At 44.8% G+C, this 24,109-nt stretch overlaps 1 protein-coding gene across 5 annotated transcripts in view; it reads right to left on the bottom strand.

Annotated features, from left to right (window-relative positions):
* Positions 1-24,109, bottom strand: part of SNTG2 (syntrophin gamma 2) — a 249,146-nt gene that overhangs the window by 5,415 nt on the left and 219,622 nt on the right. For 3 of the 5 annotated variants that reach the window (XM_070732927.1, XM_070732929.1, XM_070732931.1), the window contains 2 exons: positions 8,280-8,372; positions 6,873-6,983 (listed from right to left, as the gene is read on the bottom strand). In XM_070732927.1, coding sequence (XP_070589028.1) covers positions 6,873-6,983; positions 8,280-8,372 — 204 coding nt within the window. The remainder of the gene's footprint in view (positions 1-6,872; positions 6,984-8,279; positions 8,373-24,109) is intronic. The other 2 variants (XM_070732930.1, XM_070732928.1) reach the window with 1 other exon arrangement.

Below are 24,109 nucleotides of genomic sequence, written 5' to 3'. Positions count from 1 at the left end.
TGACTGAATAATGTGTATCCATAAATAGAAATTGAAATGTCAGTCACATCAATAGCGCAGCTCAATACAATAAGAAAAATGCTGATTGATTATTGGTAATCCACTTTGTGTGGAAATAAAGAGAAATAATGCTATAGATTAGCTCTGCAATGCCGCCGGCGACTTACCAGCCGGCGTGGGGTTGCGGCGTGGGTCGGGGAAGGAGGCCGCCATTGTGGGGGCGGAGCCTGCGGCCCCTCGTCATCCCCAGGGGCCGCAGGGATGATGTGTGTGGTGGCGCTGGCCACCCATTGGCTGGGCGAGGGTGAGGCAGCCCTATAAAAGGGGCTGCCTCGTGGCGCAGTTTCCCTCGCCCGGCAGCTCGGAGACACGGCCCTGCTGCTGTGTCGAAGGCGCGGCTAGGCCCGAAGGCCGAAGAGGACGCGTGGGCGGCGATCGGAGCTGCGGGCCGGCGGCGAGCGCTGGGGGAGAGCGAGGCGAGGCCCGGAGGCGAAGAGGACGCGCGGAGGCAGCGGGAGGCCCTGGGCCAGTGGCGCACGCGGCGCTGAAGGCGCGACCAGGCCCGGAGGCCTGACGAGGACGCGTGGGCGTTCGGAGGCTCAGGCCGGCAGCGCTCCGGCGGGCTTTCGGGCCGTCTTTTCTTGGAAGGGGGTAGCGATGGCTAGAGGCAGCAGGGCTAAGTCGGGGACCCGGCGGAGAGCAACGGGGGGGCAGGCTGGCGATCAGGGCACCCCCCCCCATCGAGCCCCGCCGTACGGGCAGGAGGAGGGCCCCCAAGCGGACATGGGGGGAGGCCCCTGGAGCTGGACAGGCCGGTAGGCCTGGCAGGGAGGGCAGCTCCAGGGGGGAGGTAAGCCACAGGGGGCGGGCCGTGAGGAGCCGGGGGATGACACCCAGGGCTGCAGGCCGCCAGGGAAGGGCCCCATCCCGGGGGCCACGTGGCAGAAGGAGGGAGGCCTATGATCCAGGGGAGGGGGACCCCAGCCTAGGGGAAATGAGTGGGTTTGATGAGGGGTCCCCCACAGCACGGGCGGTTGGGGATGTGGATGCTGGGGAGGAGTCAGTGTCTGTATCCTCACACCTTCTTTCTGCCTTGCTCGAGAAATTGGATGAGGGGCCAAGGAAGAGGGGCAGGTCCCGGCACGAGGACGCCAGGGGTGCCACGAGCGCAGAGGGGACCCGGAGCTCCTCGGAATCGGAGGAAAGGCCCCAGAGGGTGAGATCCGGCCAGCGCGCTAAGAAGAAGCGCAGGAGGGGACGGGGAAGCAGGGCCGCTTCCGGCTCAGAGGAGGCTGATGATGACTCTTCACATTGGGGTGAGTGCCCTGTGCCTGGGAATCGTTGGTCCCGGCCACGGGGGCCACGAGGCAGGCTACAGGCGGTTAAACGCAAGTCACATATGTCACATAAAACATGGCGTTCGCGCACGGCAGCCCAGGTGTGGGGGAGGGGCCGAAAACGCTGGGTGACAAAGCAGGGCAGGAAGAAGAGGGACTCCTCGAGGGATAGCTCGGAGTCCACAACCACGGAGTCCACTGATACTTCCACGGTTGATAGTGACAACCCCTTTGCCCCAGGCCTCCCCGACACTCCTTTGAGTATGCATATGTCACAGGCCCTTAAGCGTAAAATTTGGCGCGGGGCCTATGTGGATATATTCAAGATTTTATTGCCGGAGAAATCCAAGAAGGACAAGGACAAGGACGGTAAGAAGGGATCTGAGGAGTCAAAGGACACCAAGATGGACAAGGGAATATTATCTTGGGCATACGCCTTTCTGGCGTATCACTCGGTGGTGGTTGAGGATGACGTCCATAAGACTCATGAGCTCATCCTGTATATGAATATGATACTACGAGCGTATCAGGAGTTTGGAGGGGAGGCGTGGAAGCAATACGATGAAAACTTTAGGAGGTTCGCCGCACACAATAGGCACTGGCCGTGGGACATGCGGCACAACGATCTGTGGCTTCAAGCCACGCAGCAACCGGCCACCCCGGCTAGCGGGCGTACGCCTACTGGCCACCTGCTGCTGACCCAGGGAAAGGAGGCTACCCTCCCCCGCCCAGGTGCGGGTTCGGGGACCCTGGGCTCTGCGCAGCGTAATGCGACAAGTTCGCCCTTTCGGATCCCGCCGTACTGTTACGAGTACGGCGCCAGGGGAGCCTGTTCCAGGCCAGTTTGCCGCTTCCGCCATGCCTGCGCGTTGTGCAATGGCAGGCACCCCACATCCGCCTGTTAGAGGAGCAGGGGGGGAGGTGGTAACAAGTCAGCGTTGGGCTCTGCCAAGCCCCAGGCGGCTGGAGCTCAGAACAAGGGGACCAACCCCCATTAAAGTGGACAGGTTGAGGGACTGGCTCACGGGCTATCGCCCTAGGAAAGGTGCCGAGTTTTTGGTTTCAGGTTTTTTGGAGGGCTTTAGAATTCCATACGAGGGGCCTAGGATTGCTTGCCTGGCGAGCAACCTGAGGTCAGTGTCCGGGATGGAGCATGTTGTGCGGGAGAAAATTATGAAGGAGGTGCGGGAGGGCTGGGTGCTGGGCCCCTTTAGGGAGCCACCTCTGCCCTCTCTGCAAGTATCCCCCCTGGGAGTGGTGCCCAAGCGAGCGGCCGGGGAGTTCAGGCTCATTCATCACCTGTCTTTTCCTCCGGGTGACTCGGTAAATGATCACATCCCTGAGGACTTGTGCTCAGTGCGTTACACCCCTTTTGAGACGGCTGTCTCGGTGGTACGAGAGTGCGGACCGGGGGCCCTGATGGGCAAACGTGATATCAAGTCGGCCTTCCGGCTTTTGCCGATTCACTCCGAGGATTTCGACCTTTTGGGTTTTCAGTTCGAGGGGGGGTTCTTTGTTGATCGGGCCCTGCCGATGGGTTGTTCAGTTTCATGTTCATTGTTCGAGAAGTTTAGTTCTTTCTTAGAATGGGCCCACGTGAAGAGCTCAGGGATTAGGTCAGTTGTCCATTATTTAGATGACTTTCTTTTCGCAGGGCCGGCGGGCTCTGACGAATGCCAACGGGGAATGGCTGGGTTTCAGGGGTTGTGCGGGGACCTCGGCGTGCCTCTGGCACATGAAAAGACCGAGGGGCCCACCACTAGGCTTACATTCCTGGGCACCGAAGTGGACTCGGTTGCCCAGACCTGTAGGCTTCCGGAGGATAAACTCGCTAGGCTCCGGAACACGGTGAGGGTAGTTAGGGCCGCCAGAAGGGTGACTCTTCGGCAGGTGCAGGAGCTGGCGGGTTTGTTGAACTTTGCTTGTAGAGTGATAGCGCCGGGGTGGGCGTTCATGTTTAGGCTCTACCAGGCGACGGTTGGTCTCAGCAAGCCACACCACAGAATTCGCTTGACGGCTAGTGTTAGGAAGGACCTGGGGGTGTGGCAGGAATTTTTGGACACGTACAACGGGGTCTCCTTTTGGAGGCAAGACATGCTGTTGAAGGGCGACTTCCAGGTGAAATCTGACGCAGCCGGGACGGCTGGTTTTGGTGTGGTCTGGAAGGATAGTTGGTTTAGGGCGGACTGGCCTCAGGAGTGGCAGGGCACCGCAGTGTGCAGGGACTTGACATTCTTGGAACTGTTCCCAATTGTCGTGGCCATCGAGCTGTGGTCCCCTAGCTTTACCGGGAAGACGGTACATTTCTGGTGCGACAACATGGCGGTGGTACATGTGGTCAACACGCTTTCTTCCAAGAACGAGAGGGTGATGGGTTTGGTGCGTCACATGGTGGTTAGGTGCCTGGCCAGGAACATGCTTTTTCGGGCACACCATGTCCCGGGGATCAGGAATGGGGTAGCTGACGCGTTATCAAGGGGGCAGTTGGCTAGGTTCCGGCTGCTTGCCCCACAGGCCGCGGAGCATCCGGAGGCACCCCCCCCCCGCACCTGTGGCAGATTGGAGGGTCGACGTGAACAGGGCAATGGACCTGTCCATAGCAGCAAGCACCAGGAGGTCATACCAGCGGGCAGGTAGGGAATTTTGGGCTTTTCGTCAACTTAGGAGATACGATCAGCTTTGGCCGGCCCCGGTGGAGCACCTGCTTGAGTTCTGTTCTCTTAGTAAGTGCCGGGGGTTGTCAGCCCGCACAATTCGGGGCAAGCTGGCTGGCCTGGCTTTTATAGCCAAGTCCAGGGGTTTCGCGGACAACACGGGGGACTTTAGGGTCAGGAAAACACTGGAGGGGTGGATCAGGGAGAAGGGCCCGCCCCGGGGAGATTGGAGGCGCCCCCTTAAGTTAGCTCACCTACTGGGTTTGGGCGACTTGTGGAACAGGTTGTGCCGCTCTCAGTACGAGGCGGCCCTTTATCGTGCAGTTGCGGTTACGTTGTTTTTTGGTGCGTTCCGGATAAGCGAGGTTTTGGCGGCATCCAAGTTCGATAACTCTGGCCGCACCTTTACGGCTAGGGACATTCGTTTCCGGAGGGGCTCAGTTTGCCTCCGGCTGCGCTGCTCCAAAACGGACCAGAGAGGCCGGGGCATGACAGTCCAACTTTCCAGGACCAGCCATAAGAAGGTGTGCCCCGTTAGGGCAATCTCAGCGTATTGGAGCATTCGGGGAGGTTACCCCGGCCCGCTTTTCTGTCACGCCTCTGGGGAACCTCTCACCAGGTACCAGTTTTGGGCTGTGACGACTAAGGCCCTGGCCCGGATGGGCCTGGACCCCAAGCGTTACGGGACTCACTCTTTCAGGATTGGTGCAGCTTCCTTTGCAGCCAAAGTGGGTTTCAGCACTCCAGACATATGTGCGGTGGGCCGTTGGCGATCGAAGGCCTTTCGGGCCTACATCCGTCCTTAGGTGAGTGGGGCGGGACCGGGCGCGGCCCAGGTGGCCGATTCTGATGCTGCTTTGTTTCTTCCCTTCCTTTTAGATGATGTACAGGGGGCTCAGAGAATCCTGATCTGTGGCCACAGCATGGTGTACTGGGCCGAGAGGCGGGCCCAGTAGACAACGCCTGGCACGCAGTTGCAGCTGGACCGGCATGTTAGAGTGCAATGGTTGGGTCGTAGAGGCCTACGTTGGTTGGAGTTGCTTCCCTTGCTTTTCAACAGCGGGAAGGTGCAGGGGGTGCCGGGATGGTTGGTCTTACACGTGGGGGGTAACAACCTGGGAGCAATAACGGGCGTTGACTTGCTGTGGCACATTTGGGATGGCTTGCAGGTGATTTGGAAGCGGTGGCCGGACACCCGCATTTTGTGGTCCAACATCTTGCCACGTAGGGTTTGGAGGCATGCTAGAAACCCCAGGGCGGTTGATGGGGCTAGAAAGAGGGTCAACAGAGCAGTTCGGAAATGGTTACTCCAGGCGGGGGGTGGAGTGATAGACCACCCTGACATCAGGGCATCCCTGATAGAATTATATAGGCAGGACGGCGTACATTTGTCAGATAAAGGGAATGACAAATTTTTAGCGGACCTGCAGAGGTGCCTGCACATTCATGTGCAGGGGGGGGAGCAGGGGGAATAAATTAAAATTTCACCCCCTGCTGTGGCCGATAGGGGGCGGAATTGGGCGTAAGCAGCAACGTGTGATCTCCTTTAGGGGCACCTCTACTGAGGTGAGGGGTGATCTCCCTCTCGGATTACAGGGCTCGACCGGCCTGGGTTCGGTGAGGGGGGTTGCTCCTGTGGCTCGCTGCATGGAGATTATCAGAGACCAGTGGCGAGCCATCCCACACGCCGCGGGGGAGTGGCTTGGGGCAGGGCGCAGGTGTAATTTTACCATGACCCTGCACCCGGGCTAGGAGCTTTCGCCCAGAAGTTGCTCAGTTGAGTTTGGTTGGAAAGTTAACTCCGCCCCCATTTTGATTTTGCACCACTGCAGGTCACGTGGGCTTATTTGGTAAAATAGTTAATCCAAGTTGAGTTAATAAAAGTGACCCTATTTATACCCATACCTTGTGTCCGACTGTTACTCCGCCTGCGCCGCAATGCCGCCGGCGACTTACCAGCCGGCGCGGGGTTGCGGCGTGGGTCGGGGAAGGAGGCCGCCATTGTGGGGGCGGAGCCTGCGGCCCCTCGTCATCCCCAGGGGCCGCAGGGATGATGTGTGTGGTGGCGCTGGCCACCCATTGGCTGGGCGAGGGTGAGGCAGCCCTATAAAAGGGGCTGCCTCGTGGCGCAGTTTCCCTCGCCCGGCAGCTCGGAGACACCCGCCCACCCTCCCTCTGCTACAGGGTACATATGATGGGTCGCCCACGGTGGGGCCGAGTAGGAATTTTTTGCAACCACAGCAAATTGGCCGAGCTCTGGTTGTTTTTTCGCCTGCTCTACTCTGTACGTGGGAGTGTGGTTAGGGGGTGGTCTCACCAACTAGTGCCCCCCCCTCAAGGTCACTGGGGGGGGGGTTGGCCGATAGGGGGCGGAATTGGGCGTAAGCAGCAACGTGTGATCTCCTTTAGGGGCACCTCTACTGAGGTGAGGGGTGATCTCCCTCTCGGATTACAGGGCTCGACCGGCCTGGGTTCGGTGAGGGGGGTTGCTCCTGTGGCTCGCTGCATGGAGATTATCAGAGACCAGTGGCGAGCCATCCCACACGCCGCGGGGGCGTGGCTTGGGGCAGGGCGCAGGTGTAATTTTACCATGACCCTGCACCCGGGCTAGGAGCTTTCGCCCAGAAGTTGCTCAGTTGAGTTTGGTTGGAAAGTTAACTCCGCCCCCATTTTGATTTTGCACCACTGCAGGTCACGTGGGCTTATTTGGTAAAATAGTTAATCCAAGTTGAGTTAATAAAAGTGACCCTATTTATACCCATACCTTGTGTCCGACTGTTACTCCGCCTGCGCCGCAATATGAACTAGAAACCTAGATTACCTTGATATGCTTTCTATTTCTATAGTATATGTTCTATATGTTGCAAAATATGGTACCCACCTTTGTCTCAATTTGTTTTGTTTCAATATTCTGAAAAAGCAGCTTAACTCGAGTTTTTCCATCATCTGATGACCCCTTGAGCTGAGAAAATTTAAATCTCCAGAGAATCTTCTGCAAGGAAATGGAGAATTCTTAACATTTTGACCCATTGGCTGAAGTTGTAGCTTCAGTTGTAAGATCTGTGACCTTTGCCGGAATAAGACTGTTCGCCTCATCCTGTTGGCCGCGCCTGGTCTCCAGGCTTCCACCTCTGACGATTGGGCGCTGCCTTTTCTGCTTCGCTGAAAGAGTCCAGGCTTTTGGGCGCATGGGACACTTTGCCGCCAGCATAATAAAAAACTACTGAAACGTGTTGGTATTCACCTGCACTACAGAACAGCATCCCAGCTTAAACACCCATTTGACCTCAGTTTAATTTGAATAAGACCAATGGCTATGCTTTGCATATTCTCAGGAATATTTTCTGTAAACATTTACATGGAATATATAATAAACTAAGCAGTTTGACATATTTAGTTTTATAGCACCAAATAAATTATATGTTCATAGTAGGTCCATCACTTCTTTACTTGTCCTATTTTAATAGATTTCTAGATTTAAAGTTCTGTTCTTTATATTCATTAAAGAATATGTGCTTGCTTGTTATGAGTCAGCATTTCATTGTCTAACCAATTGATTTAGTCAGAGAAGTGTTTTATTGATCAAATTTACTGTTCCATTGTTAAACATTGAGAAAGTTATTAAAAAGGTAATAATTTCTTTGGGAATGAAAGTGAATTGGCTAATTTGATTTAAGTCAGGTGTTCTCCCTTTAAATTAAATTTGAGATTTTTAAATCCAATGTGTTGTTTAAATATAGCTTACTTGATATTTCTAGTAATGTTTCCAATAGCTTTTAAAATGTAGTATTAAACATTTATTATCTTTCAAATGGTTTTCCCGCCCACTGTATTCATGTTGGAAAACAACCAATCTGATTTATTGTTCAAACATTTTAGAACTTCCTTCACTATGCAATTGTTCAATATCACATTCTTTCTAGAGATGCGTTTTAATCAATATATTAAGCTGTTCTGGTGAATGGGGGAAACTTTGAAGGCAGATGGGAAGAACTGAAAAGAAAGAAAGAAAGATGGTTTCCCCCTCTTATTATTATGCTTTTTCTGCGAGAAAAAAGCATAGATCAGGTAGACATTTTCTAATTCTCAAGGTGAGTCAGAGGAGCAGCAGGGCCATAGATTCTGTAGAACCACGTTTTTCCAAATCTATCCATAGTGCCCTTCTCTTTACTCAATTCCACCCTCTGAAACATGAAAAATGGTTTTTCCCCACTCCAGAAATTGATATTTATATTTCCTAAAGTAATAGCATAACATAGTTTATATTTTATTTTCTGATACTACTTACCTTTGTTTTATTGTCAAAACATGTGAATCCTACAGCAAAATCTAAGGTGAAACACAGACTTTCTCCTTGCCAGGAACACATAAACGTTTTAGACTAGAGAAAGGAGAAAATATGTATTTGTTTAGTGATTTAAAGTGAAACATAAACTGTAAGAGCTGTAATCTTTTACATACTCATACGTTTAGTAACAACACACTGCAGTTGAATAAAAGGAGTAAGAACCCATGGCCCAAAAGGGGGTGCTACATCTGAAACACTTCTAATATTTCTTACTAACATAAATGTTAGGCTCAATTGTGGTCATAAGTCGAGGACTACCTGTACTTGGTTATGGTTGCTACTGCATCTTACACCCTGCCATTGTGGATTGTCTCTAAGGTCTCTTTGCACAGTCTACCCTGTCTTGTTTGGACTTAAGTTGGTGAGTTCTAATGAATTTGAATGAAGGAATTCGAATATAAATTCTCAGGTTACTTTATAACACCGTACATGAGCTACTATATGCATTTGAGATGAACAAATGTCAGTACAGTACAAGGTCAATGTGTAATTGAATTATGTGTCACATCTATATTATGTGCCATGATACATATTAATACTTAATTGTGAATGAACGGTTTTAAAAAGTGAGTAGCTTTCTTTTTTCTTTTGGGATTAAATTCACTGAGATATTAATACCTTCTAATGTTTCATCATTTTTTTTACAAACTATCCCTTGGTATATTTATTCCAAATGTGATTGAGTTGCTAATCACTGATATTAGTAACCAGAACAAACTTTTTAACACATCATTTAAAAAAGAAACAGTATACAGAAGATGTAAAATGCTGCAATACTTTCAAGAAAATTTACATTTTGATCTATAGACATATTTGCATACTATTGTTTTCTTACCCACCGTATCTTTAACAATAAATATAATATACTGCTCAAAAAAATTAAGGAAACACTCAAATAACACATCCTAGATCTGAATGAATGAAATATTCTCATTGAATACTTTGTTGTGTACAAAGTTGAATGTGCACAACAGCATGTGGAATCGATTGTCAATCAATGTCGCTTCCTAAATGGACAGTTTGATTTCACAGAAGTTTGATTTACTTGGAGTTATATTGTGTTGTTTAAGTGTTCCCTTTATTTTTTTGAGCAGTGTATAATAATATAATAATAACAGAGTTGGAAGGGACCTTGGAGGTCTTCTAGTCCAACCTCCTGCCCAGGCAGGAAACCCTACAGTACTTCAGACAGATGGTTATCCAACATTTTCTTTAAAACTTCCAGTGTTGGAGCATTCACAATTTCTGGAGGCAAGCTGTTCCACTGATTAATTGTTCTGTCAGGAAATTTCTCTTTAGTTCTAATTTGCTTCTCTCCTTGTTCAGCTTCCACCCATTGCTCCTTGTTCTACCCTGAGGTGAATAGGTTAACTCCTTCTTTGTGGCAACCCCTGAGATAAATGTTTGTTCGTATATGATGAGTAGCATCTAGAGCAGTGTTTTTCAACCTTTTTTCGTCAGGGGAAACCTTTAGTGTCATCAGATTACTGGCGGAAACCTGGTTGAAAAACACTGCATTTATCAAGAATCATGAGGTACAACACTTAATGATTGTCATAGGGGTCAAATAAGCAATCAAGAAACAATCAGTATAAATCATAAGGATACAACAAGTTACAGTCATAGTCATAAGTGGGAGATCGGTGATAGAAATGATGAGAAAACTAATAGTAATAGTAATGCAGCCTTAGAGGATGGAGGCAGAATCAGCAAGTGCTGCTAGTAGGTGGGGGTCAATGGCTGTGGAGTAGCAGAGAGTGGGAGAGAGAGAGAGGGAGGGAGGGAGAGGCTGCTCTGTGTACCCTCGATGGGACTGCCGGGCCTGAGCGGGGCAATAAGTGGAGGCCGTTCGCTCCATTCCACCCACTCCCCCCCCCATTTTTAGTGGCTGCGGGGGCCGGTGGGAGGGTCAGAGTGAAGGCAAAGCCAGAGCGGATGCCTTCCACTCCACCTTCCGCTCCTTCTGCTCTCTCAGGCCCCGAGCATGAGGGGAGTAGTAGGGCGCGCTCTCTTACAGTGCCCTGCGCAGGGAAAAGGGAGATAACGAGTTGGCCGCTTGGCCGAGCACGGCGGCGTGTACGCAGGCATGGGAAGGAGGTAGGAGAGAATCTTGAGCCGCCTGGCGCACCTCGGCCCTGTACTGGGAAGCTCCATGTTGGAAGTGCTGGAGAGGCAGGAAGCTCCTGCCTCCTCCTCTGCTTGACACCTGCTGCAGTCACGGAACCCCTGGCTGGTCCTTGCAGAACCCTTGGGTTCCGTGGAACCCTGGTTGATAAATACTGATCTAGAGAATCTAGAGTGGAACCCTGGTTGATAAATACTGATCTAGAGAGTTTTCAATTTGAAAAAAAACTTTTGTCTTGAATTTTATGTTTTGAGCTAAATATCTATGCAGACATTATAGTGTGCCCAATAATGTGAATTGGGACAACTTCGAATTAAGTAGACATATATTAAACATTCTCGATTTGCAAATACCTTTCTAATAACTTTTGGACAGTGAGCTTTATGAATATAACTGATCATGCTAATTGGTATTCCTTGTGCCATGAATCCTAATAACAAAGTCTTTTTTAAAAAATAGATGTTTGCACAGAAGAGGGTTAGGCCTTTGGCAATAGGCACAGAACATGGAGATAAAGGAGTTTTCCAACCTTTTAAAAATATCTTGCATGTATGGATTTGGGGCCACAAATTTAACTTAACTCAGACATCATATATACTGGCTTGAAACAAGCATAATATTTTATGCATTTGTATAATTGCAAGAAAGTATCGTAAAAGCAGCTCCATATCCTGTATATAGAATAACATTTAGACCTAGGTCAAAAGAAGCCTTCGCAAATATGCCTTGAGGGAAACATATATAGCAGTCATTCTATAACTATAGATACGTTGCTTAATGTTTCTCTTACTTTATGTGACTGCATAAATGTTAAGCTAAAGACAGGAGTGCATACAAACATTTTCTCTGGTGAATTTCTGCCCTGTTTTGTGGGTCTGAATTATTTATTTTGGTTTACAGGTGCAATCTATCAAAAATATATTCCTATTCATATATTCAGTTTTGAGACTGGTGAAAATCAAAATGTACTAACACTATACTCTTACTAGATTTTTAAGCACCATCTTGGTTTCTGCTTTCCGGTAGTTCATACATATCTGTCCATATGAATACCCACCATCACCACCACCACAATTCTGCATGCAGATTTTATTATTTGTGTATATAAACACATCAATGTATATTCTTTTCTTCTTCAGAATATACATATTTCTTTGCATCTTGAACTCTGTGGTTGTTGTGTTTTTTTGTAAACTGTGTGGCAGAACTCAACTTTTTAATATTTTGGTACCAAATAAGATCCAAAAGCTTTGCCTTCAGAAATATATTGCAATAACTATGAATTTAAGGAAAGGCTTTAAAACAATGAAGCAGATCCAGAGACCAACACTCTTGACCTAACTCTAGCTGATCCAAAATATATCATAATTATGAAATGAGTATTTCTTGTATACCTCTGTAAACAAATTCAGAATTTGTTCTTCACAGTGCTTCTCAGAGTATGTAGAAAACTTGAAACAGGCACTCTTGTCCTATTTGACTTCCTTTTGTATCTTTTTAAAATATTGTACAAATGTGCGATTGTCATTAGCAGGGCATATATCAGGCACATATAAGCTAGAGCTGCATACCATATCTGTTTCATTGCAGCAAAACTACAAACATTATGCTACATGACTAGAGTTATTCACAGGATCTAATACTTAATCTGTGTTGTGGTTGGATCTGGCCCAGCTCCTGCCCCAAGGGATGTGGAGGTGGATGCAGGGGAAACATCAACATGTCATAGATCTGTTTTATTGCCAACAGAGTCAGGTAGTAAAGTTTCCTCAGAAGAAGAAGAAGGTGGGGGTGACTTGGAAGAGGGGAGTTTGGCAGACAGCCCAGGAGGAGATCAATCATCCTTATCATCCCTGGATTCTGAACAAGAATGTATGACACATCCACGCATGCATAGGAGACAACAACTGAAGGATTATTACAGGAGATAAATGAGGCCACCTGTGGTTGTGTGGGGCTGCTACAGATGAAAGAGCAGCCTGCTGTTTTATCCTCATGGCAGTTTATCTGATTCATAGTTTCGTCAAGATCGTGGTTTTTGCTGTTCAAGATTGTGTGTGGACTTTCTGGACTTTAGAATTTGACTCAATTTCCCAGTTATTGGGTGAGCATTTGGATTGCATTTAACCTGTGCCTTGTGTGTACCAGAAAATCCCTTTGACATTTCAAAAGGGAGCTGTTTCTGTTATTCTGTTGATAAAGACTTTTGGGTTTTCCTTCTATCGTGTGGTGTGTGTCTTTCTGGACTAATTACCCTGTAATTATGGGCGGTTGAGACACGCCTGCAGAACAAATATGAAATGATGAAAGTGGTTTTGCACAAAGCTCTTTCTTTCATATGTGTAGCATAACATGGGCACAGCCAGCATTGTGGCAGCAAAACACAGCTTTCCACAGCCTCTCCCCCCCCCACGAGAATAAAAAGATAAAAATATTAATGAAGAAGATTTTTGGGCAGAGAGAAACTAAGTTAAGATCAGTTTTATAACATACCCATTGTCGGAGCAAACCAATTATTCCCCAAAATCTATCCACATGCTGTTCCTCTCTAATAATTGCTTGCCATAATATATTCTGTAAAATTGTGTTATTTTAGTGCACGCACCTGCCTCTGTATGTGGATATTGAGGAAAGAAAATAAACAACTGAATCAAACTGTATGCCTAAACTTTTTAAAAAATAATTGAAATGCATATACAATCTTGTAGAGTACAAGACAGAACCGATCAAAAGTGAAATAACGTGAAATAGAATAACTTCAATTTGCACATCCTTCCAGAGGTTGCTCATTAGGCCTTGAGAATCAGTTGATTTGCTTCCAGGCATTGCTTGATAGACTCTGAAAGATTTTCGCTCCTTTCTTCACTTTTTGATTAATAAATAACAGAGCTATCAGATTTGGATAGTAAAAATCCAAATAACCAATAGATGGCAATAAAGATATGGAAAACATGTCCTTGTTGCCATATAGATTTTGGCAACCTAGACAGAGAAGCTCTGATCTGATACACCTTGTTCAAAGAACTATTAGGACCAGCTTTATCATTATGCCTACTTGATCCTCCCCATCCCCCTTCTTATTCGCTTTGATTCATGCAGCTGTCTAAAACGAACATAGCTGATTTAGGTTTTCCTCTGAAAGAATCATGAATATAATTAGCAATTTGCAGAATCAAACCAAGGACTTATAAAATAAGGATAAGAATGAAAGTATATATATATATATATATATATATATATATATATATATATATATATATATATATATATATATATATATATTCTTCCTATTGCAGATTTTTTATTGTCACTTTGGCTGATTCTTTAGGCAATAATTTTAGCCCAAATGCTTGTGGGTAAGTAGTAATGTAGTGTACAGGTGATCTTTGACTTACAACAGTTTGGATAGTGACAGTTCAAAGTTAAAACGGCCTGGAAAAAAGTGACTTAATACTGTTTTTCACATTCACGTCCACTGATATAACTCTATGATCATGTGATCAAAATTCAGATGCTTAGCAACTAGCATGTATTTATGGCAATTTCAGTGTCCAAGGATCATATGACAACTTTTTGTTACCTTTTGACAAGCAACGTCAATGAGAAGCCAGGTTCACTTAATAATTGTGTTACTAACCGAACAACTGCAGTGATTCATTTAACAATTATTGCAAGAAAGGTCATAAACTGGAGCAAAACTGTCCTCCCCCTCTTCTTCCTCCTCCCACCCAAATTCCGAGCTTTTATTTCTTTCCTAATGGGTTTGCACACATTATTTGCTTTTACATTGATTCCTATGGAGAAAATTGCTTCTACTTACAAACTTTTCTATTTATGAACCTGGTCACGGAACGAATTAAGTTCGTCAGTAGAGGTACCACTGTATTTGGAGAAGCAATACACCACATTTGACAGGTTTTACAAAAGGTCACTCTCATATACAGTGATCCCCCGGTTATTGCGTCCCCGACCATTGCGAACAGGGTAATTTGCGATTTTTCAACCCGGAAGTCAAAACACCATCTGCGCATGTGTGCCCTTTTTTTCTATGGGCACGCATGCGTAGATGGGGCCTGGCAGATCAGCTGCTGGGCGGCTTCCCTGGGTCTTCCCCCTCTTGCTGGCGGGAGGGCGAGCAGCGGGCATCAGCAAGGAGTTTCCCCATCGCCCACGCAAACTCCTCACTGCCGCCCGCCCTTCGCCCGCCCACGCCGTTCATTCTCGCCGCTTTCGAGCTGAGTCCTGAAGCGAATTCGCTCCGGGACTCAGCTCGAAAGCGGTGACAGCCAGCGCGGAGAAGCCGTTCGCTGGCGCTGGCTGTCGGCGCTTTGGAGCTGAGTCCCGGAGCGAATTCGCTCTGGGACTCAGCTCGAAAGCGGCGACAGCCAGCGCGGAGAAGCCGTTCGCTGGCGCTGGCTGTCGGCGCTTTTGAGCTGAGTCCCGGAGCGAATTCGCTCCGGGACTCAGCTCGAAAGCGGCGACAGCCAGCGCGGAGAAGCCGTTCGCTGGCGCTGGCTGTCGGCGCTTTTGAGCTGAGTCCCGGAGCGAATTCGCTCCGGGACTCAGCTCGAAAGCGCCGACAGCCAGCGCGGAGAAGCCGTTCGCCGGCGCTGGCTGTCGGCGCTTTTGAGCTGAGTCCCGGAGCGAATTCGCTCCGGGACTCAGCTCGAAAGCGCCGACAGCCAGCGCGGCGCGGCTGTTTTAAAATGTCGCCGCCGGCATGGGGGGCTTGCCAGCACCCCCCGGACCCCCAACCCAGGTTTGGGAGGCTGCTAGGAAGCCCCCCATGCCGGCGGTGACATTTTAAAACAGCCGCGCCGCCCCCAATCTTCGGCTCCTCGCTAGCGCTGCGGGAGTAAAAACACCATCTGCACATGCGCAGATGGTGTTTTTACTTCCGCAGCGCTACTTCGCGAAAACCCGCTCGTTGCGGGGGGTCCTGGAACGGAACCCTCGCAACGAGCGGGGGATCACTGTAGTCCAAAAGTAGCATATAATTACTATAGCTTCTGGTGTTCAGAACTGAAATGACAAACAAGTGTCATCCTACAATGAAACAGAACAAAAGTCAGGGAGTGTCAATGCGGATTACAATATTCCTCTTGGGATATATTTATTCAAACTTATATGGCAGCAGCTTCCTCTAAAAATCTACATGATATTAATTAATTAATTAATTAATTGTATTAGCTGCCTTAATCACTGCAAAAAATTAAATGGTGAACAAAGACAGATAAACTATTTAAAATAGGCCAAGTCTAGCTGGGAGAGGAAGTTTAGTATAAAAGTTAATGGTATTAGACTAGTCATGGAATTATGAGTTTTAATCCTGCCTTAGTGATGCAAGCCAGCTAGTTTGGCCAGTCACATTCTTTCTTAGTCCTAAGAAGAAGGCAAAAATAATTTCTGAAAGCATTCAACTATATGAGATTGTCCAGCTGGTTGCCGAAAGAATGACTTGCAAATCTCGCCAAGAATTAAGTAAAACACAAACTATCCACATCAAAGAAATGACAATAAAAATAATAGATAAGTTACTCTGCTCCTGGGCTTCTGAAAAACAAAAGCAAAAAAACCTAGGTCCTGTTGACTGCCAGAATTATGGCCATATAACTTCAGGAGGAATGCAATTCTCAAAGGCAGAGGCCAGATTTTGAAATTGCTTAGCTGATGGGACCAGGAACAAGTCAACTCTGCCAGCAAGCTTATGAGCAAAAATAGCAATAAAACATTGGTTGTAAATATTCAGGGCCCAAGTTATGAAACCCTTTATAGGTAACAATCAGCAAGTGGAAGCTAGTAGAACCTATTGCAGTAGTCCAAATAAGGTAACCAAGGCATAGGAGGCACATATCAATTCTAAATAATGAGTGCAGTTGGCATGCTAGATGTATCAATACAAAGGTCTTCCTGGACATAGCTGAAATTTCTCATCAAAGAGTCAGGAGGCTGTTGTGGTTGGCTTCAGGCCAGCTCCTGTGGCTGCTGATTTTGACAAAGAGCAGTGGGAGCCGTCTGTTTACAGAAGACCAGTCTGGCTGCGGGATGAATCAGACAGTGAGCCAGAAGCAGAGACAGGGAGATACAGGGAGCAGGAAGGATTGGGGAAACAGAGAAGGGAATGGATTCAGCCAGCTCACCAGCCAGAGGTTCCTCGGAATCAGAAGGAGAAGAATTAATGAGTAACCCTATTCTGAATGCTCAGGTCCAGAGAATGTTGGGAAGGCAAGAGCAGCTGCTCAAGCACAGAAACAAATTATAGTGCACAGCTGATAAGACTTAATGACGCTGCTGCAACCTTGACAAAAAGGGGGGTTTGGAGTGATTTGTGTGAGTATTATCATTTAGCTTTAGAGAGAGACATTGATGCATCGTGGTTTCGTTTTGGCTTTTGGATTTCTGTGAACTTTCTGACACTCAAGCAAGGAGAAACTGGTTGACATAAGCCTGAAAGTACTGTGCTGACTTAAATGAGTAACTCTGACCTTCTGGACTAATAACTCAGCATTGCTTTTGCATTCACGGAGGCGTACAGCCCTCTGTATATAAAGAAACCCTTCTTGTTTATTTTACAAGCTTGTGTGTTTGATTTATTACTTTGTTCTTGGGTGGCTAGAGGCCAGGCAGAACAGAGGCTAGGAAGACTCCCCCAAATTGTGTAAGATCTGGGATAACTGAACTCAGCTGAAAATTAGTATTGGAAATTTTCTGGAAATGAATGACCCTTATATCCTGAGCCACTCAGCCTGCTAGGTTGCTGGATTTTCCCAACCAGACCCAAGATCCTGCAGCAGCTAGGAAAGGATCCTGACAGCATTGCCTATTTAGACCAGGGTCAAGATGTATCCTGACATACCTGGTAATGTGCAGTGCTTTCAAGGTTAAAGCTCCCCCCCCGCCCAACCCCATGGAACAGGATCAGTGTTGTAGAGACACCAAAAGCTTTGCGCTTAATTTTAAGATACCCAGATGCAGGCACATCTGCCTTATAATTGTAAAAATATAAAAGCACAAAAAATAAAGTAAGGGAGGAGGAGATTGTGGGCTGGAGATGTTTTTATATTGTATGGATTCATGATGCTATGTGTTATCAAAATGAAAAAAATCTGCAGCTGGACGCCCAGCGGGAACAAGCAGGACCCAAGAGAGAGATCTGCTGAATGAATTGCAGTTTTTGAACAAGAGACCAGATGTCAGTGCAGATAACTTGACAAAAGTGCTGGAATCCAAGAAGCCCAGAAAAGAATTATTTTCCTTTCTTTCTATTCTTCTCCCTAGAATGTCAGCAAGCTCTAAAGTGAAATCACAGAAAGAAACTGCAGGAGCGAGCGAGGGACTGAATGAAACAGGTAAGACAATGCAAGGAACTGTATATTGACAACTTGTAAAGGTGAATGTGTATTAATTGTCATCATAAATAGAGAACTGTGTATAGAAAGTTCCTCTCCAGTTTTCCCATCCTCCACCTTTAAAGATATTGATTGATATATGACCATGGTGAAATCCATTTTTTTAAAAAATTACTGGTTCTGTGGGTGTGGCTTGGTGGGTGTGGCAGGGGAAGGATACTGCAAAATCTCCATTCCCACCCCATTCTGGGGCCAGCCAGAGGTGGTCTATGCTGGTTCTCCAAACTACTCAAAATTTCCGCTACCGGTTCTCCAGAACCTGCTGGATTTCACCCCTGTGCATGACCCAAACTAACAGATGACTCCACCCAAGGGCCGTGTGTACGTTGAATGACTGTAGAAAGTCCCAACTCCTGAAAAACCTCACAAAGCAAGTTTCATGTTTAATGTTTTTTTATTAACTAACACTGAGTGGGATAGGCAAAGGAGAAAGAAAGAACACCGGTGAAGCATACTGGCAACTACTCCCAACTTTTGGATATGGTTCAAAATAAATCCAGAATATCTCCGAGACCGCCTCCTGCCGCACGAATCCCAGCGACCGATTAGGTCCCACAGAGTGGGCCTTCTCCGGGTCCCGTCAACTAAACAATGTCGGTTGGCGGGCCCCAGGGGAAGAGCCTTCTCTGTGGCGGCCCCGGCCCTCTGGAACCAACTCCCCCCGGAGATTAGAACTGCCCCTACTCTTCCTGCCTTCCGTAAACTCCTTAAAACCCACCTTTGCCGTCAGGCATGGGGGAACTGAAACATCTCCCCCTGGGCACGTTTAATTTATGCATGGTATATCTGTGTGTGTGACTGTTAGCATATGGGTTTTTTTAAATATTTAAATATTTTAAATTTGTCTGATTGCTTATGATTTGTTTTTACATGTTGTGAGCCGCCCCGAGTCTTCGGAGAGGGGCGGCATACAAATCTAAGTAATAAATAAATAAAATAAATAAATAAATAAAACTATAATCAATGGTATTAACTGCTGGTTGGGAGCAAATAGGACCAAGAAAGTCACACCAACTCTATTCTGCTGCTGCCAGAGTTAAAGTACATGCCATTACCCAGCTGATTTGAAGTGAATACTAAGTACCAATTAAAGAAGATGAGTATGGGTTTAAAATTAGAGGAAGACACTTCAATAACTGCATGTATGCTAATGGCACTATTCTGATAGCTGAAAATGCAAATAATTTGCAAACTCTGCTAATGAAAGGAGTATAATGAAAACATTGGGATTTGTTTTTTCTTCTGTTCAGTCATGTCCGATTCTTGGAGACTGTTCCTGCAGTTTTCATGGCAATTTTTTTCCAGAAGTGGTTTCCTTCCTAGGGCTGACAGAGAGTGATTGGCCCAAGATTACCCATTTGGCTTTGTGCCTAAAGTGGGACTAGAACTCACGGTCTCCTGATTTCTAGCCTGCTGCCTTATCCACTACATCAAAATGACTCTCTTAATGAAAACACAGACTAAGGTTAATAAGAAGAAAATAAAACTAATGGCAACAAGGCAAAGCAACCAACCTAAAATTTAAATTTAAAACCTAAAACTATCCAGTAGTGGACGGTTTCTGCCTTTTGGGATCATTTATTAAAAAATAAAGGAAGCAGCACACAAGAAACACGCTGCAGATCTGGTAATATAGAAGTGAAGACCTTGAGAAAGATACCCAGTTGTTAAGATGTATCTTTACATACAATGATGAGAGTTGTGTAGGCAGTGGTTTCTCCTGTGATTTTTCTCTGGCAGCGAAAGATGAACTTTGAAGAAGGACGATTAAAAGAGGACTGACTGCTTTTGAACTTGGGTGGTGTTGAACTTTGGAGAAGGCACCTGACAATATACCATGGATAGTCAAGAAAACGGGTAAATGGATCATAGAACAAATCTTACTTGAGGCACAAATCTTCAAACTATCAAAGTTTTGGGACCTAAGAGAGTTAGTTCTTTAGAGAAGTGGAAAATGTGGAAGGAAAGAGAAAAATACAGCAGAGAAGACTACAATATTTTAAGACTTGAATGACTTGATAGAGGCTAGATCATCCTAAAAAAAAATCTATGGTATGTAACTCTTAAGAATCTGCCACTGACTTAAAGGTACACTCTTTTATTACATTATATCATTCCTATATGCTATATTCTAGATATTTGTAAAAAATGCCCTATTTTCCATTTCAATATAGTTGGAATGTTTTGTGTTGCATACATTCTCACTATATGTTCTAAATTATTATTCGTCTTGTAACTGATGAAAAAGCCAACTAAGTTTCAAATTAGCAAACAAATAAAAAAGTTTACTTTTGAGACATAAGATGTGTACTACATCTGTATACTAGGAGCTTCTAAAATTAGAATGGAAGCAAACTGGATTTCATAATGGAGAAAGAAATGACTGAGAAACCTGAATTTGTAATACGCTCCTATGCATAATGAAAACAATCTAAACCTTAATTGTGTAATTAAAGTCGTTCTTCTAGGAACAAACAGATCATTATCTTCTAATGACCACATAAATCTGGTCTTATTTAACTGCTATTCATATCTCACCGAGTTTATAGAACCTATTAGCCACTTTTATTTTTTTTGAGTTTTCCCAGGAAGAGAGTTAAATATCTTTTCCCCAAAAAGCAAAATATGTAACCTTGCCTGTATTTATCATTTGCTATGTCTTAACCATTATAAATTTAAAGATGGGAGCATCAACATTTTGACAAGGATATAACAAGATGTCAGCTTATGCAGAATTCGGTGTTGTGTGATATGGTGACATTGATTAACTGACATGATCAAAACAATTTTGGCAAATCTCAGAGCGTGTCTTTCATAGTTAAATATTCAAAGACAGCTCAATTGTGATTATCATATATTAGTTTTTTTAAAATATTGATTTTCCTATAAAGATCTGATGTTAAAATGGCCATCCAGTAGTTACCCTGGATTTTTTTAAAAAATAATGCTGAATTAGATCAGCAGGATCACGTTTGATGTTTTTAATTTGATTTACATTAGGAGATCTCTAGCCTGTTTACTATCTTATGGTTCTAGGTTTTTAATTGCTAATATCAGCCAAGCATAATTAATGCCATTGTTTAATTCTGTCGGAGAGTTAGAAGGGGTTTAGAAATAGATGTCAGTTAAATAGAGTTATATATAGGTAGTCCTTGACCTGTGACTTATCACTCAGTGGCTATTCAAAGTTACAAGAGACTCCATATTTATGACCTGGTTTCAAAGATATGGCTGTTGTGTTGTTCTTTGTCCAGTTATGTGAACAAAACTTAGGTATTTTGCAATCTGCCCGCATTTATGACTGACTGCAGGGCCTGCTCTCTTTCTTCAATACAATCTCTGGAGCTTCCAGAAGGAAATCTTCAGAAGGTTAGTGAGTGATGAGTGATGGAAGATGGGGAAGAAGGTATGAGTCCAATATTTAAAATATTTTGTATTTAGGGAATCCTTGACTTACAAACATTTGTTTAGTGACCTTTTGAAATTATAATGGCACTGAAAAAAGTGACTTAACAACTGTGGCAAGGATGGTCAAAAAAATGGGGCAAAACTGCCTTAACAACTGTCTCACTTAGTAACAGAAATTTTGGGTTCAAGTATGGTCATAAGTCAAGGACTGCCTGTATTTAAAATATAAAAGATAGGAGGCCTGAGGTCTGTGGGGACTCAAGAGGCGCACAGTGTACCTCAGTGGTTGGGAGAGATCTTGGAAAACCTGGGACAGATGGGTCTGGGTCTAAGCTAGGTCTCCCACATTGTGATCCATTGTGATCCACCAGTAGATCCATTGTGTGATCTACTGGATGCTTAATTGGGGAGAGCAGGGATGAGGTTTATCAAATGAGATGATCACAGGACCATCACAACTTGCAACCGTAATGACCAAACTCCATTATGGTTCTAAGTTGAGGCCCACTTCTACAGATTTAAATTATCTGTTTTGCAAGCATAAAATAAATCGCTCTCCAGTTATCACAGATACTGAAGGTATGCAGTAGAAAAGTTGAACAACCAAGCTGAAGGAACACTTGTCTTGCATGTTACCAATTTTTTATAAAAAGGGTGGGGAGAAATCACAGGAAGGATTTCTTGTTCTGAATCTCTGAAGACTTTATGAAATCTTGTGACAAACTACGAATTGTAATTTGCTCACCTTCAAGTAGTTATTTCAAGTTGTTGAGAAGAATTTGATCTAAAGTACAGTGGTACCTCTACTTAAAAACACCTCTACTTAAGAACTTTTCTAGATAAAAACTGGGTGTTCAAGATTTTTTTTACCTCTTCTTAAGAACCATTTTCTACTTAAGAACCCGAGCCCGGAAAATTTTTACAGGAAATTTGAGAGCAGCACGAAGGCCTGGCCAGTTTCCTGCCATTCCCCCTTTAATCTCGGCCATCTCGGGCTTTTCTGGGCTGCCAGAGGAGCGTTTTGGTGGCGCTAAAGGAGGCTTTGGCAGTCCAAAATGAACAAAGCATTTTCCTTTCTCTGGGCGCTTGGAGAGGGAATAAACCTCTGCCCGCACCCAGAGAAAAGAAACACTCCCTTTGCTGTGGGCAGCGACTGTCCTCCTCCTCTTCTTCCTCCTCCTCCTCCCACCCAAATTCCGAGCTTTTATTTATTTTCTAATGGGTTTGCACGTATTATTTGCTTTTACATTGATTCCTATGGGAAAAATTGCTTTTTCTTACAAACTTTTCTACTTATGAACCTGGTCATAGAACAAATTTTAAATAGAGGTTCCACTGTATTATGTAAGATGTATCATAGCAGACTCCTGCATCCAAATGGATGATTAGAAAATATTTTTTTAAATAGTTTTGTTTTCTTGAAGTTGTGCCTAACCTGATACATGTAGGGTGTATCAAACTTTTAGAGTGGAAAAATTGTCCCATACTCTTTGCTGCATAATTTATTTCACTTCTAGCCAAAGCCCATGCTTTCCTGAGCCAACACTCCTCCACTTGATATCACAAACCTGAAAATTATATTTTTTAAGATTATTGCAGCATACGTAATAAAAATAGAGAATTTTTTTTCTTATCAGAGAAAAATAAAATTTGTGTTTTGTTTTCTCCAGATGACACTGTTCTTTCACATACCAGTCTGAAACACTTACTTGAAGCTCTAGTGAAATATAGGTAAGATAATTGAGTATGATAAAACTATATTTTTAGTTTTTGATTTAAAAAATTCAGAAGTTATAATAGGAAAATTCAACAGTTAACTGGATCTTTATTCAATTATGCTCAGTCATAGTTTTACTTTGATACTTTATTCAAAAGTGATGGTATGGCTGTAGAGATTTTATAATGCTGTAGCAATACAAGATTTTAATGGGTAAAAATCTCATCTTAAATCTTTTATGGAACTTCAGTTTGGATTACAAGTTGCCAACAATAATATAAGCCAACTGCAGGTGAATTTTAAGAGTTATTTTAAAGATTCCAAGTTGTGTTCCAAATTCTGATATTCTTGTGGAAATTGGGTCATGCCCTTTAAAAATAAAAGGCTGACAAAGTATAATTATATTTTGGTTTCTGTGACAGTTTTTCAAAAACAAGGAAAGATTGCTATCTGACATCCCAAATTTTTTCTATTTAGATATGTAGTTCGAACTGGTAAATCAAAAGATTAACCAGACTCGTATTAATCTTGATTCTTTGTTTTCCAGAGCATGACACTGAAATACTATTGTATTACACAAATATCATTGGACAACTCAGTGCAGGAGTTAATGGGAAACACCAAGGTCCATGTACAGCCTTCACCTTTAGAAGCAATTTCAATTATGCTTTTCTGCTCCCTATATACTGCACCAGTTTACATTTAAAAACTATACAACAGCTTTTGAATTGCTGTCAAATATGTTATATAGTAGATTTCAAAAAATTCTCATGTGTCCCAGATTTCGTGCCTGTAATAGTATTGACTCTGAGCCTGTAGATCAGATTTTCTTGTGTTATCAATTTTACAATGGATTTTAAAACCCTGCTGTTCTGTTCAGGTCTATTTGACCTGAAATGAAATTTGAGACCCTGAAAAAAAATTCCCTGCATATCTGAAACTTGAAATTACTTCTTCATATTCTACTTGCATAACAATCACAGGTTGCGTCTGTATGTGTGTGATGGGGCCCTGAAACAGACCCTGTTCAAATCTGTACTCAATGCTCATCCATGCAATCAATATATCATATCAGTGATATATTGATTGCATGGATGATGTGATATGGAAT

This window comes from Erythrolamprus reginae, chromosome 1 (genome assembly GCF_031021105.1).
Source record: "Erythrolamprus reginae isolate rEryReg1 chromosome 1, rEryReg1.hap1, whole genome shotgun sequence".
Lineage (NCBI taxonomy): Eukaryota > Metazoa > Chordata > Lepidosauria > Squamata > Dipsadidae > Erythrolamprus > Erythrolamprus reginae.
Note: the sequence above shows the minus strand (reverse complement) of the source record. Positions and strands in the feature narration are given on the sequence as shown.